Source organism: Centropristis striata, chromosome 22 (assembly GCF_030273125.1).
Source record: "Centropristis striata isolate RG_2023a ecotype Rhode Island chromosome 22, C.striata_1.0, whole genome shotgun sequence".
NCBI lineage: Eukaryota > Metazoa > Chordata > Actinopteri > Perciformes > Serranidae > Centropristis > Centropristis striata.
Genome location: NC_081538.1, coordinates 10,614,671 through 10,631,026, shown reverse-complemented (window position 1 = coordinate 10,631,026; position 16,356 = coordinate 10,614,671). Strand labels below are relative to the sequence as shown.

Here is a 16,356-nt window from a genome sequence, read left to right as displayed (position 1 = left end):
CTTTTCTGTGTCTCTTTCAGAGATGCCAGCCTTGATGGCTCTGAGGAAGCGAGCCCAGGGGGAGAAACCGCTCGCCGGCGCCAAGGTGGTGGGCTGCACCCACATCACTGCCCAGACTGCTGTGAGTAGTACGCATGCAAAACACTGCCCAAACATAGGGTGGTTTAAGTGCAGCAGCTCCAAAAAAAAGGCTAACTTTTCCATCCTGTCCTCTTGACTTGATTGAAAAAATACCCTCCGTAAAGGGTAAAGGCTAAACCTTTGACGCTAATATGTAAACTAAATAAAATAATTTTATCCAATGTTCAGATCATGTACTAAGAAGTTGTTTCCTTTGTCTTTTGCTTCTCTGTAAATTATACTTTTGTATTAATCTTCTTCATTCTATTAATTAGTTATATTTTGATTTAAAAATGCTTTTATAGTAAAGCATCATTTACAAAGATAACTATGTGTTATTGTCATGCTTCTCTGTACTTATAAACAAACGTGAGGTCAAAAGACATAGGAAAAACACATAAAATAATTAAAATGAAATGAATAAAGGGACACAGTGACAATTGCTTAGTTCGGAAACAATAATTTAAAAAGTAAAATATAAATATAATATAAACACATGCTTGTGCAGTGCTTGATGACAAAACAGGAAGAACGCATAAAAAGCAAATACAGAAAATAATGTTAGAATTTAAATCAACAGATAAAAGAAAACAAAATTGCAATCATAAATGTATTGATTAATTAAGCATAAATCAAACACAATATTCCTAAAATATTTATCATATTTTGGTCAACTGGAAGACTACCAGGGCACATGGTTTACTCTCCTTTTTCTTGTCCATATTTGTAAATAAATAAGCAATTAAAACCTTAAACTATGCCGTTTTTCAGTCATTGGAGGATATGTGGAGGTTTGTGGGATAATTAATCTAATTTGGAGGGAAATAAATCCAGCTTTGTGTGTTTTTAAAAGGAAGATTAAAAATGTGATGAAATAGACAAATAATAACCAGCTATATACCAGCAGAGTGCTTTAAAACTAGCAAAGCAAGCAAAGATGTCACAATAGCTAAAAAGAGAACTTTTAACTGTTACTATTGTACTTATAATAATACCCCACGTCTATTCTCCTCAGGTGCTGATGGAGACTCTGTCAGCTTTGGGGGCTCAGTGCAGATGGGCAGCCTGCAACATTTACTCCACCCAGAATGAAGTGGCAGCTGCCCTGGCAGAAGGAGGTGAGAACCGGGACTTCCTGTGTGTGACACCTGCACCTTTTCTTCTTCTCTCCTATCCATCACTCTAAAATATTCACATGCTCCCTGTCCGTCTTTGGATAAAAAGCTTCCTGTCTCTTTCTAGGTTTCAGTGTGTTTGCGTGGAAGGGTGAGTCAGAGGACGACTTCTGGTGGTGCATCGATCGCTGTGTCAACGTGGAAGGCTGGCAACCCAACATGGTAGAACACCTACAGTCTAAATAAAGCTTACTTAATCCTTCCTTTTTTCCACCCTGCAATCCCTGCTGGTGGTGGGATATTTTCATCAGACAACTAGGTCTTTTTAAATGCAAGGTCTATTTTTACATTGGGTAGAAGTACAGGAAGGATAATATGTATAGCAAAAAAACATATTTAACCATAGCATTTTTAAGAGATGCAGGACTGAACTTCAGAAGTGAGCTATTAAATATTTATATAGACTTCTTGTAAAGCTATATTGGTGGTAAAACCAATTTCCTTCTTTTGAGTGTTCAAGGGAAGACGGCAGTAAACATCTCAAAAAGATTTGGAGAAATTTTGCTTCCATTTCATGTCATCTTTCATACTAGTGGAATAAAAAACATTAAAAATACACATTAAGGTGTTTATTTTACTCCACTTTGTCTGTGTGTAGGTTTTTTCCTAAATTCATCAAAAGTTAGCATTAGATTATCCCTAATTTTTATATGTAAACAAAACATTCAGAAAACTTGTAATAGAAAATATAACTTTCCTAATGTGATTTATCAAACTTTAACTCATCACATTTTTTACCCTTTTCACTTTTAGTGTCTTGCTAAATATATGGAATTTTATGATATATCTTTAAAGACCGTTCATCAAAATTAGTTTTTTATTCTCCACTTCAGTAGCACTTAGATACACCAAACGTTCCAGCCTCGCTCCTGTCTATAGTCATGAAAATATTATTAGACTACACTTGTTTTCTTCAATTTATTGTTCATTTTAATGCCTGGTACAACTTAAGGTACATTTGTTTGAACATAGCTGATATCTAGACATTTTCATGGTTTTCTTGAAAAAGATTTTGGTTGTTATCAAGAAAACCATTATACCTAGATATCAGCTCTTAAATGAAACTCTTATGAGCTATTTTTGTTGTTATCATTATATTTGTCCGAACAAATGTACCTTTAGTTGTACCAGGCATTAAAATGAACAAGAAATTGAAGAAAAGGGGTGGTCTAATAATATTTTCCATGACTGTATATTCTGAAGGTTTTTACCAAAGACCTTGTTAATATCTCATTTATAGAACATTATATTCCTAAAAACTTGACTTTTTAAAAAATACCCTCCATGAAAACCTTTGACTCTAATATGTAAACAAAATAAAACAATCATTTTATCCAATGTTCAGATTTCTGTTGTGTAAAAACATGTACCAAGAAGTTGTTTTCTTTGTCTGTCAATCTTACTTTTGTATTAATACTCATCATTCTCTCTTTCTCTTCCTCTTCCACTCTGCTCCTCTTCATCCGTGATGTCGTCTGTCAGATCCTGGATGACGGTGGAGACCTGACTCACTGGATCTATAAAAAGTATCCCAACATGTTCAAGAAGATCAAGGGCATCGTAGAAGAGAGCGTCACCGGTGTGCACAGGTGGGACTCACAACATGCACACATCCTTCCATACACTAGTTATTCTCTTAATTATATATTAAAGTTGTATATAGTATATTATTATTGTATATTTTGTAGATTGTTAAATGTCTTTTCTTAGATTGTTTTTTTTTAATCTTTATCTTAAAAATTGTGCGAAATTTTGCGGCTGTAACAAAGAAATTTCCCCACTGTGGGATTAATAAAGTCAAATCTAAATCTAAATTAAGCAGTGTTTTTTTGAAAAATATGACCTTGTCTCTAATTAAATCAGTTCTCTGAATTTAAATGTAATTTTTTACACAAACTCTCACTAAAACATACTTACTCTCACACAGTTTCTTGTGTGGCAACATCGCCATCTAGTGGTGAAATTGTTTCCCACCATTAACAGCTGACTGTGATTGCACAACTGAGCCATTGCTGTATATAGGAGCAGAATGTTTAGTATGCATGTCACTAAATGATAAATAATAAATAAAAGTCCTTAGTCCCTCATGTATGACTGCTGATTTAAAAGAAATATGTATTAAACATAAAAGATTGATGTATAACATTGCTTTAATTCTTCCATATGTTTTTGTTTGTGTGTAGGTTGTACCAGCTGTCCAAGGCAGGCAAGCTTTGTGTTCCAGCCATGAACGTCAACGATTCAGTGACCAAGCAGAAGTTTGACAACCTCTACTGCTGCAGAGAGTCCATCCTAGACGGGTATGAAACAGGCTTCTGCTCCTGTGTAACCTTATTAGGGATTCATTAAAAAAACAGAACATGTGTTGCAAGGCAATTACACCCACAGCTCGTCTGCTCCAAACAGGCTGAATAAATATTAGTCTGCGGTTGAAATAATTGTGTTTCTGTCCTCAGCCTGAAGAGGACCACTGATGTCATGTTTGGAGGCAAACAGGTGGTGGTGTGTGGATACGGAGAGGTACGGCTCACATTTTCATACAGGCTCGTACACAATGTTTGTTCACTGAGAGAATTTTATGTCTCTCTCCTAAGATGCAAGTCATCTGAAAGCATGTTAAAGCTTAAATACATCCAATCGTGAAAATGTGAGATTTGTGAGAGTCAGACAAAGGCTAGAAGACAAATAGGATGACTGTTTCCATCCTTTTTTTTGAGGCATGACACCAAGTAGGGACAGACAAATGTCGTCACACAATTCAGCGTTCATAAGGTTGTCTGGAAATAACCTTTTTTTATACAGTCATGGAAAAAATGATAAGACCACCCTTGTTTTTCTACATTTAATTGTTCAAATTTATAAATGCCTGGTACAACTAAAGGTACATTTGTTTGGACATATATAATGATAACAACAAAAATAGCTGATAATTGTTTAATTTAAGAGATGATATCTAGACATTGACCATATTTTTTTTGATAATGATTTTGGTTATTAAGAAAACCATGGAAAACCAGGCATTAAAATGAACAAGAGATGAATGGGTGGTCTCATACTTTTTTCAATGACTGTACTCCATAGAATATAATGTAGGACATCTAGCTGCTGTTGAAAGCTTCTATTTATTGAATTAATATGTTATATTTTGATTTAAACATTATTTTTATGTTTTTATTGTAAAGCATCATTTACAAAGATAACAATATGTTATTAATAAAGGGGCACAATGACAATTAATTAATTAGTTAATTGGGAAACAATCATTAAAAAAAAATATAAAAACATGCTTTTGCAATGCTTGATGACAAAAACAGGAAGAACACATAAAAAGCAATGAAAATACAAAAAAAAAAAATTAAATAGATAGAAATAAAATGAAAAAAATTGCAACAATGACTGTATTGATGAATTAAGCATAAATCAAACACAATATTCCTAATAAATTTAACATATTTTGGTCAAATGTTAAGTATGAAAGACTTCCAGGGCACATGGTTTATTATCTTTTTTCTTGTTCATATTTGTAAAAAAAAAAAAAAAGCAATTAAAACTTTATACTATGTGGTTTTTCAGTTATCGGAATATATGTGGAGGTTTGTGGAATAATTCAAATAATTTGGAGGGAACAAAATCCAGCTTTGTCTTTAAAAAAGATTAATACATGATAAAATAAACAAATATTAACCAGCTATATACCAGCAGAGTGCTTTAAAACTAGCAAAGCAAGCAAAGAAGTCACAATAGCTAAATAGAGAAGTTTTAACTGTTACTATTGTACTTATAATAATACCCCACCTCTATTCTCCTCAGGTGCTTTATACCAGCAGCTTGCTGGTATAAAGCTGGTTATTAGCAGAGCAAGCAGAGAAGTCACAATAGCTAAAATAAAATGTTTTAACTATTACTTTTGTACTGATGATAATAATAATACTCCACGTCTTTCCTCCTCAGGTGGGAAAAGGCTGCTGTGCCGCCCTCAAAGCAATGGGCTCCATCGTCTACGTCACAGAGATCGACCCCATCTGTGCCTTGCAGGCCTGGTGAGACTCCGCTTGTGGCGCTTCTCATGGCTCACTGTCGGGGCTGACGTCTCATCAGTCTTATACTCTTTGTTTTCTGTCTCCCAATCGCAGCATGGACGGCTTCAGGCTGGTGAAACTGAACGAAGTCATCAGACAAGTGGACATCGTCATCACCTGCACAGGTTGGTTCAGCCTCAAGAATCCCTCCTTCACTTTTGGATGTCGGAGCTGAAAAAGTAGAAGAAACAGAGTCGAGTCAGGATGACTCGGCACATATTCAATCACAGTCATCAGTGTCTCACAGTCACTAATCAAGTTCTCAGCTCAGTGGCCAGGGAGTTGTCCTGCACACTTAATTGGAGCAGAGAATTACTTGTCTCTCTCTGCTTCATTACCTAATGCTGCTGGCAGGCCTGAAGCAGAGGGAGAGAAACTGAACAGAAAAGATAATAAGAGGATAATAGGGTAGAAGAAGGCGCATGGCATGGCAAGTGTAAAAGTAGTGTAAAAGAAATTAAACCGGACAAGCATTAAGCTCTAATAAGGTACTGGTAGCTCTATGAAGGCCGATTTCTTAGAGGATTTGCAGAAAAATTCAGAAAGCTTGTTGGATTCAAAGAGAATTATTTAAGCTGCTGTGGTGAAATACAGTTCATTTCAAATCATACATGAACTTATTTGTATCATTTCCAGTTAAATTATCCTTCAGCATGCTCCTGTTTTATAAAAATGTCAGTTTATATTTCGTTAGAGATCCACAGGCCGATGGAGCACAAACTAAACAACATTTTCAGGCTTAAGTATTGACGCTTAATTGTGAAATAAGAAGTAACTGAAAGCTAATTTTACAGAACTGGATGTAGACTCAGCCCCAAGGTTTCCTATGTTGGGTTTTTTAAGCTTAGAGTATCAAATCAACATGTCATTTGATGAGACTCTACTCTCTATAAGTCTATCTTTTATGTCTGTTTCACATTTTTTTCTGTCTCACTGTTTTAACCTTGTGCTCTTTTTTGCATTTGTCCTCATCATTCTGCCTTTATCGCCTCTCTCTGTCCATCAGGCAATAAGAACGTGGTGGTGAGAGAGTACCTGGACCGCATGAAGAACGGCTGCATCGTCTGCAACATGGGACACTCCAACACCGAGATCGATGTGGTCAGTCACCAGCTTGTATCAACTTATGGAAGATCTAAACATAATTAAGAATCAGCGATGCAGAAACAAAAATTTCCAAAAAAGTAACAGTTGCAGGGTTCGTACGGGAGCTTGAAATCCTTGAAAATGCTTAAATTTAAATTTTGTATTTTCACACGTGCAAATTTGGAAAATAGTGGAGAATATTTCTTAAAGACGTTTCTTGTTGCTCTACCCTGTATCTTCTTATTGAAGGGAATTTTTCAAATTTATAGTGGATGCGAGGGGTCCTGGAGTATTTGTGGGGTTTCCTCCTAGTTTGAGTCGTGTTTAGTTCCACCAGCTGCCGATTGATCATTTTTCTGAGCTTACTAGCGTCCCATGCCAGTATGTGATGTTTTATGAGATTAGCAAACCATACTTTTGGTTGTTAAAAGTGTAATGCCATCACTATTGATATGGTTAAGTGAAATTACCCCCTTCAGTGTTTAAGTACTCACCTAAAACATACAATTTACAACCGTTGTAAGGTACTGGAAAAGCTTGAAAATGAACCTTTAAAAGTGCTTGAATTTGACCACTGAAAGAGTGTACGAACCCTGTAACTGGCTCCTTAGCGTGAGTTAGTGAGGTGGCAGTGAAATACTGTAGTGGTCAGAATTAGGCTAGGAGACTTCAACAAAGTTATTCTACCTTTTCCCCAAATCCTGTCATAGTTTTTCTGTATGATGCAAGTATTTTAACCAGATTTAGATTAGATAAGAAGTGCTAGGAAACACGAAACACGGTATCTAACCAGAAGTCAAAAAAGGCAGTAAAGCGCAGAGTAAGTACATAAATAGTGGAATATATATAAATAAATAGGATGATTGCTGTTCATACTTGCCAATACTGTTCATACTGCAGTGGTGGAAGAAGTATTCAGATCATTTACTTAAGTACTAATATCACACTGTTTTTTTTATGTTAAATCTCGACCTGAAAACTAACTAAAGCTGGCAACTAAATGTAGTGGAGTAAAATGTACAATATTTGCCTTTAAAATGTCGGAGTCGAATTATAAAGTTACATAAAATGAGAATTCTCAAGTAAAGCACACATGCCTCAAAATTGTACTGTAAGTACAGTACTTAAGTAAATGTACTTAGTTACATTCCACCACAGATTTACAGTATACAGCACACACTCCAACATTTTTGATATGTCATGCAATGTGTGTTACAGTGAGTGTATATTAAAATCACAGAGTAACCAATAACGTATATTATGAAGCACTTGATTGTATTCTCCTCACCACAAAACAGTGAGACAGAAGTGCTAGGAATAGAAAAACATTAACCCGTGGAAGTTTTTTTTTTTTTTTTTTTAAAGAAGACTGCAATCAAGGAAGTCGTTCAGACACTTGAGGAAGTTGTGACTCACAACTTCACAAAAGTGCACTGAGGAAAAAATCCCATTTAACAAAAACAAATAATCGCTTATGATGTTGTGCTCATCCTGTAGGCGAGCCTGCGGACTCCTGAGCTGACCTGGGAGAGAGTGCGCTCTCAGGTGGACCACGTCATCTGGCCCGATGGCAAGAGGATAGTGCTGCTGGCTGAGGTACACACTCAGGCATACACACTTTACAGCTGGGGACACACTACACCACTTTCAGTCTTTACAAATTTTTTAAAGGACATGGAGTACACACTACATGACTGGTTTCAACAGATTTTTGTGTGACAACTGAAAGACTGGGGATCACACACTTAACAACTGCGCCTGATGAGGGATCACAGACTACATGATTAGTCAAACCGACTAAAGCCAACTGAGCGCATTAAACTCTCATGAGAGCGACAGTTTAAAGGGTGAACAAACATAACAGTTGGTGGTGGTAATGCACCAATTTATTGTTTGCAAACTGCCAATAAACTTTAAGAAGAAGAAGTAGGGCTGGGCAATATGGACCAAAAGTCACATCCCAATATATTTAGGCTGAATATCTAATATATTTATCGTACAGTAAGAGCAAATGTTCAGTCAATGTCAAAGCCAAACATGACAAGTCACAAGTAGTCTTATTGAAACCGTTTATTTCGGTGAACATCAATACTGTATAACAGAAGTACCTTTTTTTTAAATCTTCTTTTTTAAATTTTCAAAAGCTCCAAAAAGTGCACATTTAAATAAATAAAAAATAGGTCAATCTTTTTCTGAAATAAATATATTTATATGAGAAAAGAACAACAAATATTACAAAAGAACTAAATATGACAAACCCTGGTAAAGGCAGCATTTATATATAAAAGAAAAAAATTGAACTATATTGATATATGCGATATGGTCTAATTCTGTGCCAAGTAGCCGTGCAGACTTTGCTCAACTGTAAATTGTGAGTAGAATCTGGCAAAAAATCTTATGTGTAGTTATGTAATTATTATTTAGTTACATAGACTGGTGAGACTTGGTTTTTGTCAACAAATTCAGTTGTATAAAATGTATGAGGGATATTTGTGTTTCTGTAGAGGCTGTGACAGAATGGGAACAGTCTGTCAGGGTCAGAGTGACTCTGCTTCTGTTTGATCTCCAGCAGGTTTCAACCACATCAGTAGATCAGTTCCTCCATCCTCACTGTCTGTCCCAACACCTGTGATCCAAAATAGAGCTTTATTTAAAGAAGTAATGACTCGTCTAAATATCTTTTAGTGTCTCTAAACTTTGAAATAAAGAGCATTGTTGGAAGCTGATTTTCTTTAAAGAGATGATATTTGTTCATTCTTTCACTCTTTGTTAAACAATGTAAGACTATACACTTTTACATTTATTTATACTAAGTCAAACTTGGCTCTATTGCTAAACCACAGAGGGAGAGAGACGGTACAAGAAGACAGGATTTGACAGACTAGACAATCTCAGCTGTGGATGCACTTTGTGTTTATCACTGAAAGGTCAAAACAGCACAATAACACAATAAAGACACTTCTTTGACAATTAATAATATACATCTTAATAGCGTATTAGTGATTAACAGTTTGAGTTTCAATGAGTCATGTGATTTTCAGCGTGCACTTGACATTAAAAGGCCTAATTATGGTTTTAATGCTGCTTTCATCTTGCAACAACAACACTACTTTTCTCAGTTCCCTCTTCATCTCAGCAGTGTGTTTCACTTTTACAAACTAATTATCGAGTTTTCTGCAACACTTGGGATCTCACAAATTCACTGCAATGCAGCATCTCCGTCACATCTTTCCTGATATAAATTGTGGAGCAGTAGCTGTCAGACTGACACGAAAACAAACCGTTGCAGATAAGATTACAAAAAGTGAGGGGCTTGAAAATGTTTCTAGGGGACTTGAAATAGATTTGTAAAACGTACATCATCTACGCCAGACTCCTCATCGTGCCACTTTGTTCTCTAACCTTGTTTCTTTTTCTGTCTTCCTCTACAGGGTCGTCTGCTGAACCTCAGCTGTTCCACTGTGCCCACTTTCGTGCTCTCCATCACCGCCACCACCCAGGTAAACAGTGGATCAGTTTCTGTCTCATTGACTCTGTTGTGCATGATTAGTTTAATTTCTCCCAAGGGCAGTAATTTGACAAGTTTAAGTTAATTTGTTCAGTTCATAAAATGTAAGTTATTCTACTGTACTACTACCTGGGGGCTCCACTGTTAAAATATCATCAATTGATCACATTTAACTTGTCATAAAAGCTGGTTTTCCATTAAAATTCCTCAAAATCTGTAGAGTAAAATCACATCAGTCATGGTTCTCCTGCACCGTATGATTGTACTGCACTTCTTTTTTTATTTTTATTTTTTTAAATTATTTTCTGGTACCGCACCGCACTTTCTTTGTTTTGTTTTATTTCTTGTGTCTTGTTTTCATTCCCTGTTATGTCTCATTCAAACTATTGTACAGTGTCCTTGAGTGTTAGAAAAGCAGTTATAAATTAAATGTATTATTATTATTAGTAGTATTGGAAAAATCAGCTAGCCCATGAAGGGAAGGTTTTCATGACATTGCAAACATGATTATTTGATGATATTGAAACTTTGGAGGTCCCTTTTCTAAAATCACACCTCTGGGACGTAATGATTGGAGGCAAAACGTCACAAATGCAAAAATATCATGGCTGGAAACAGCAGTCTGAAAGTAGCTGCAGCTGCTGATAGATGACTCTCTTGAATTTGGCAGCTATTTTTGTAGCTTCGCTAATCTGAAATGTTGTTTTTGGATCAATGCAACTGATCAGCGAGAGCAGGTCACATTCTGTAGGTTGGTGCTGAGCTAATGTTATCTAGTGAATGACACAGCTGCTAACGCTTTCTGGCTAATGTCACTTATCAGATAAGTTGACCAAAGTCTGCTATTAAACTAAATAACTGAGTAGTAGTTGCTTTTTTTAAACTTTTAACTTGTAGGCCTGTCACGATAACAAGTTTTTTAGGACGATATATTTTCCCAGAAACTATCAAGATAAACGTTTTGTATCTATGTTGTTTTTAGTTTTATAACGACATTAGAGGATAATAAGTGCATCCTTTTCCAAATGTGGAAAAGAAATATTAAAATATCCTAGATAAATAAAACATAAATCAAATACAAACCAAAACAAATAAAATGGACTTCCAGGCTGTTAACAAAACATTGCAATGAGATAAACATTATGTTTTATATAATTTCATTATTAAAATAACATATAAACAGCTGGAATGGCTGCTTGGGAATTTTTTTTTTTTTTTTTGCCAATTCTTACTGCCTGTCAAACATTTGCAGCTTTACTTTAAACACAACATAAAAAAGCACTAAAAGTCACCATGTAAACGACAATATATTGAGTCCGGTAAAAAACTTTTGTGTCCATTTTTATATATTGAACAATAAGTCGATATAGTAATTACTGTGACAGGCCTATTAACTTGTCCGTTGGGGCAAGTTAATTTCTCTTCCATTTGCCCAACAAAATAAATCCACTTGTCCCAGACTAAGTTAATGTCAGCCCTGTCTGTTTATCAGTAGTAAAGTTGTGGATGCACGAAGCTGTTTGTGTGTATGTGAGTAACACTTGTGTCTGTGCAGGCGCTGGCTCTGATAGAGCTGTACAACGCCCCAGAGGGACGCTACAAACAGGATGTTTACCTGCTGCCCAAGAAGATGGGTAAGAGCTGCAGAATTTGTTAAGGGAATTAAACTTGTGAATGCAAATATACAAATAAAACCAACAGAAAATAGGAGTCTAAATGTCTGCTGGAGAACACAAACACAGCAGGCTATCAGGCCAGGGAGATACAAAATAACCTTGTTTGGTACTTAAGTAGCCACCAAGCAGGAAGTGATTACAGGGAGTTTGTTTATGCCCCAGCAGAGAGCCTGCAGGCGTATCGCATTTAACACAGCCAGTCTCATCTGTTCAGTCCAGAGTTGTTCCCTCGATAGCTTATCATTCACACAAGAATGAGGCGTGCGTGCGTGTGTGTGTGCGTGCACACCCCACAGTATGTCTGCAGCGTCGCCCGTCACATTTCTCAGCGCTCCCTCGGCGGGTTAGATCAGAACACATATATAGTAAAGAAAAACAGGGAGCCAAATGTAGGTCAGCCTGTCAGTGACTGCTGCTGCTGCTGCTGCCACAGCACACACTGACAGAAAGATGATGGAGAGGAAGATTAAGCAATGAAAGGAAGGGCAGAGATGAGGAGAGAGAAGGAGATACGGTAAATCCCAGAGCCTCCCTCTTCCTCTTCTCATTTGAATGATTAATCAACCACAGACGCCTGATGAATGTTAACATGTTCTTCCTCTCTTTCTTGCCTTCCAGATGAGTATGTGGCCAGCCTACATCTCCCTACCTTTGATGCACATCTTACAGAGCTGAGTGATGAGCAGGCCAAGTATCTGGGCTTGAACAAGAACGGGCCCTTTAAGCCAAACTACTATAGGTATGGAATCACCTCAACACATCCTAATTCATCCTAAGTCCTGTAGATGTATGGAAGATGGAAGCTACCAAAATTTAAAACAACATATAAACATATACATATATACAATATATATATACAACATATAAAATATATATATATATATATATATATATATATATATGTTTATTTTTTTATTTTTTTATTTATTTATTTTTTAATTTTTTAATTGGGTCGGAACACTTCCTGAACTGAAATATAATTAGTTTGAAGTGCTTTTTGGATTGGAATAAATCACAAGAAAACTCCAACGCACTCTCTTCTAAACAGTTATTTAACTTTATTTTAATTGCACAAGGTCTAACATGACTATGCAATAAAAGAATAAAAAAAGGCATTTTAAGTGGACAGTGGAGCTTGTTTGTGATTTTTGCATATATAAATTACTTGATAGATACATTAGTATTTCCGTAAATTAACCAAAAATAATATCAAAATGATTTATAAATAATTCTTAAATGTAGCCATAATTAATTGATCAAATATGAGTTTATTGGGAAGTTGACATTTTGTTTTTAGTTTGTTTATTTTTGGTTTATATTAATAACCTAATTTTATTTTCTAATTCTTTTTATATTATAATGTTTCATTATAAATGTTATTATTATTTTTTAATTATTTTAACTGTGTTTTCACATTCATTTATCCATTTAAAATGTGTTTATTTCTCGATTAATTTACCCTTTTTTTTCACCTATTTTGTTCATCAAACTGATTCAATTTTGCATTTTTGCTTCACATACAGTTATGGGAAAATATATTAGACCATCCTTGATTTCTTCATTGCATTTGTTCATTTTAAATGCCTGGTACAACTAAAGGTACATTTCTTTGGACAAATATAATAACAACAAAAATAGCTGATAATAGTTTAATTTAAGAGCTGATATCTAGACATTTTCCATGGTTTTCTATATAATAACCAAAATCCATTGTATCAGGCATTAAAATGAACAAGAAATTGAAGAAATCAAGGGTCTATTAATATTTTCCATGACTGTATTTTTTTAAGCATTTCTTCTTCATTATGCAAATGAGAAGGAATGTTCAAGAGATAATCCTATAAAGCCAGAAACTATCATTTGAGTCCTGCATGTACAGGATTGTGATTTTTTTTTTTTTCTCCCCACCATTATTATATTTACAGCACCTATAATCCTAACTGACTTTCTCTTTTTCTCCCTAAGGTATTAATCCAGTGTCGGGGTTGGACTGAAGAAATACAAATACTCCATGAAAGGCACAGACCCGTAGAGGGAGAGGAGGAGGACAGAAGGACGGACGGATGGACAGAACACACCTGCTTTATATTGGGGAGGGGAGGGGCCGAGCTCTGACTGAGCCTGAGGGGAAGGGGAGGGTGCAGAGGGGCGTGGCTTTCCCTGCGCTTATGGCAGCCGTTTTATTTATTCACGCTCGACAACAATAATGAAAACTTTAACTCTAACTCCGTGGAGCTGCTCCCGCCATTTGCCATTAGCTAGCTCCCTGCCGTCTTCTCCTGGAAGATGTTTTACTTCCCTTCCACTCGTCATTTCACCGCCATTATCTCTTTAGTCGCTCATTTGTGTGTCGAGTTGTATGTAAATCCTCCATCCTCCCTTCCCCATTGCCAGATCTTTTATTGTTTAACTATTAAAGATGAAATTATTGATGCTAAAAAAGATATATACTATATAAAAGAAAAAACTTAACTAAAAAAAAAAATCTGTGTGAATGAAGATGACCGTTCAAGATTTAGTGACGGACACTTTTTTTCCTGTCCTTTTTTTTTTTTTTCTTTGTTGTTGTCTTTTCTTTTCTACCTGTGATTTTGTTTTTCTCTTGTGTAATATTGCGAGGGCGGGGTTAGACCTAGTGGGCGGGGGTTAGGCGGGATCTCAGGGTCCAATCATATCATGTCTTTTATTTGATCGTTTCATTGAGATTCACCGTTGTGTCTGGTTTTTAAAACATTTTTTATGCATTCTTTCCCTTTCCAATCAGCCTGTAGTTTCTCATGACTGTTTTCTTCTTTTCGTATGACTGGATGGTGACCGGTTCTTCCCACCTGTCACTCAAAGCCACAGTGAAACCATCTCATTGGCTGCTTCTTTCTCTGCTTCCAGCTGCTCACATGGCGCCAGTGTTGAAGTGATGAGAAGTATTTCAAGCGTGTGAGAGCTAACCTTTATCATTTTGTCTTTTCCTTTACCAACAATGACTATACTGTATTAGTAACATGGCAGGTTGTCAGATCATTACAAGGGGTGTACTGTATATTTAGATATTTATATTGAAACTAAGATTTTTCTATCTTCTTCTCTTCCTGCACCATCTAATATCATAACTTTTGGAGATAAAAAAAAATCAACATATGTCATAAAGATAAATTAAATGTTCTAATGATAAGTGTAATAAAAAATGTACTTAAACCCTCACTTTGAATACTGTGACAGAAAATATTTACAAAGAAACCAAATGAGCAGAAAGTCGCTGCCTGGCCGGTACTTTATCTTCAATCACGTCCTCATTGAAACGTATGGTGCTGTTAAGATTTACTGTACCTACCATACACACCACAACTCTTTGGTACTCAGATACAGTCAAGGGGTTCAGCTTAAAAAATAAAATCCACCGTGAGTTATTTTCTTTTCATCCAAGAAGCATGTTTACCTCCTCAGTCGATTCATGTGCATTTACCTGTAGAGGTTGTTTTTATTAACCTTTTCAAAGAGACGATTCACCCTAAAATCAAACAAAGATTGTTGTCAATACGCCAACACTTGGCAACTCACACCAAAACCAGATTGCTAAATATGAGTTTGATTTTGGAGTGAACGGTCTCTTAAAGATGAACAAATTTGGCCATTCTACCCCAGGTATACAGTCATGGACCACCCTTATTTTGTCTAATATCTGTTTCATTGGTACAACTAAAGGTACATTTGTTTGGACAAATATAATGATGACAACAAAAATGGCTGATAAGAGTTTAAATTAAGAGCTGATATCTCGACATTTTCCATGGTGTTATTGATAATGATTTGGGTTATCAAGAAAACCAGGGAAAATAGACTTAGACTGTACTTTATTGATCCCTTTGGGATGACTCCCTCAAGGAAATTGAAGTTCCAATAGCATATAAATACAAATGCAGTTGAGAAACAATTGACAGTAAACATAAAACAATACACTATATTAAAGTAAACAAGTGAAAAGAGCTTAAAACTGGAGAGCTACTGGAGAGGCGACCGTCTCCCACAGCGCCTAGCAACATCAACAATAACACCAGCATCATCATTATTTGATGAAATGTCTAGATATCAGCTCTTAAATTAAACTTACGAGCTATTTTGTTATATTTGTACAAACAACCATACTTTTAGTTGTATCAGGCATTAAAATGAACAAGAAATTGATAAAACAAGGGAGGTCTAATAATATTTCCATGACTGTATTTGAGTTTTTCCCTCCCCATCTAAGAAGCTTAGATTCTACCGGTATAATGAGCTGCACAGTCATCGTCCCCAGCTGACCTGACGGTGGAAATTATTAAAAGTCCTGACAGTCATTTCACCTGACAGCCCAGTGCACCCTGCTGCTATACTGACTCTGCCCCTGAACCAATCAGATCCCTGCTAACCTGCTGGGAGACGCTGCCAGCTCTCCTCTCTCAGAGGGGCATCAGATGCTTAAACACACATTCAGTTGCTCATTAACCAAGTCTGAAAATTTACTGTACTGTATATGGATAAATAACTTTTGAACAGGAGCAAATAGCACAAATAAACTTTGTTTACCAGTTGAAGAAATACTTTAAAATGCAAATATGCACAATTCATGCAACTATGTTGTTACATATGTAATATTGTTGCATAATATTTAGTGACAACCAATATCTTAAAGAAATATTTCAACCTTTTGGGACATATTTGCTTTCTTGCAGATAGTT

At 35.9% G+C, this 16,356-nt stretch overlaps 1 protein-coding gene across 2 annotated transcripts in view; it reads left to right on the top strand.

The window, feature by feature from the left end:
- Positions 1-16,077, top strand: part of ahcyl2b (adenosylhomocysteinase like 2b) — a 54,413-nt gene extending 38,336 nt beyond the window's left edge. For both annotated transcript variants that reach the window (XM_059325659.1, XM_059325658.1), the window contains exons 4-17: positions 21-121; positions 1,136-1,238; positions 1,363-1,457; positions 2,778-2,884; positions 3,479-3,595; positions 3,752-3,815; positions 5,247-5,335; positions 5,429-5,499; positions 6,381-6,475; positions 7,958-8,056; positions 9,892-9,960; positions 11,524-11,602; positions 12,263-12,383; positions 13,610-16,077. In XM_059325659.1, coding sequence (XP_059181642.1) covers positions 21-121; positions 1,136-1,238; positions 1,363-1,457; positions 2,778-2,884; positions 3,479-3,595; positions 3,752-3,815; positions 5,247-5,335; positions 5,429-5,499; positions 6,381-6,475; positions 7,958-8,056; positions 9,892-9,960; positions 11,524-11,602; positions 12,263-12,383; positions 13,610-13,616 — 1,217 coding nt within the window. In that variant the 3' untranslated portion in view covers positions 13,617-16,077. The remainder of the gene's footprint in view (positions 1-20; positions 122-1,135; positions 1,239-1,362; positions 1,458-2,777; positions 2,885-3,478; positions 3,596-3,751; positions 3,816-5,246; positions 5,336-5,428; positions 5,500-6,380; positions 6,476-7,957; positions 8,057-9,891; positions 9,961-11,523; positions 11,603-12,262; positions 12,384-13,609) is intronic.
- The last annotated feature ends 279 nt before the right edge of the window (positions 16,078-16,356 follow it).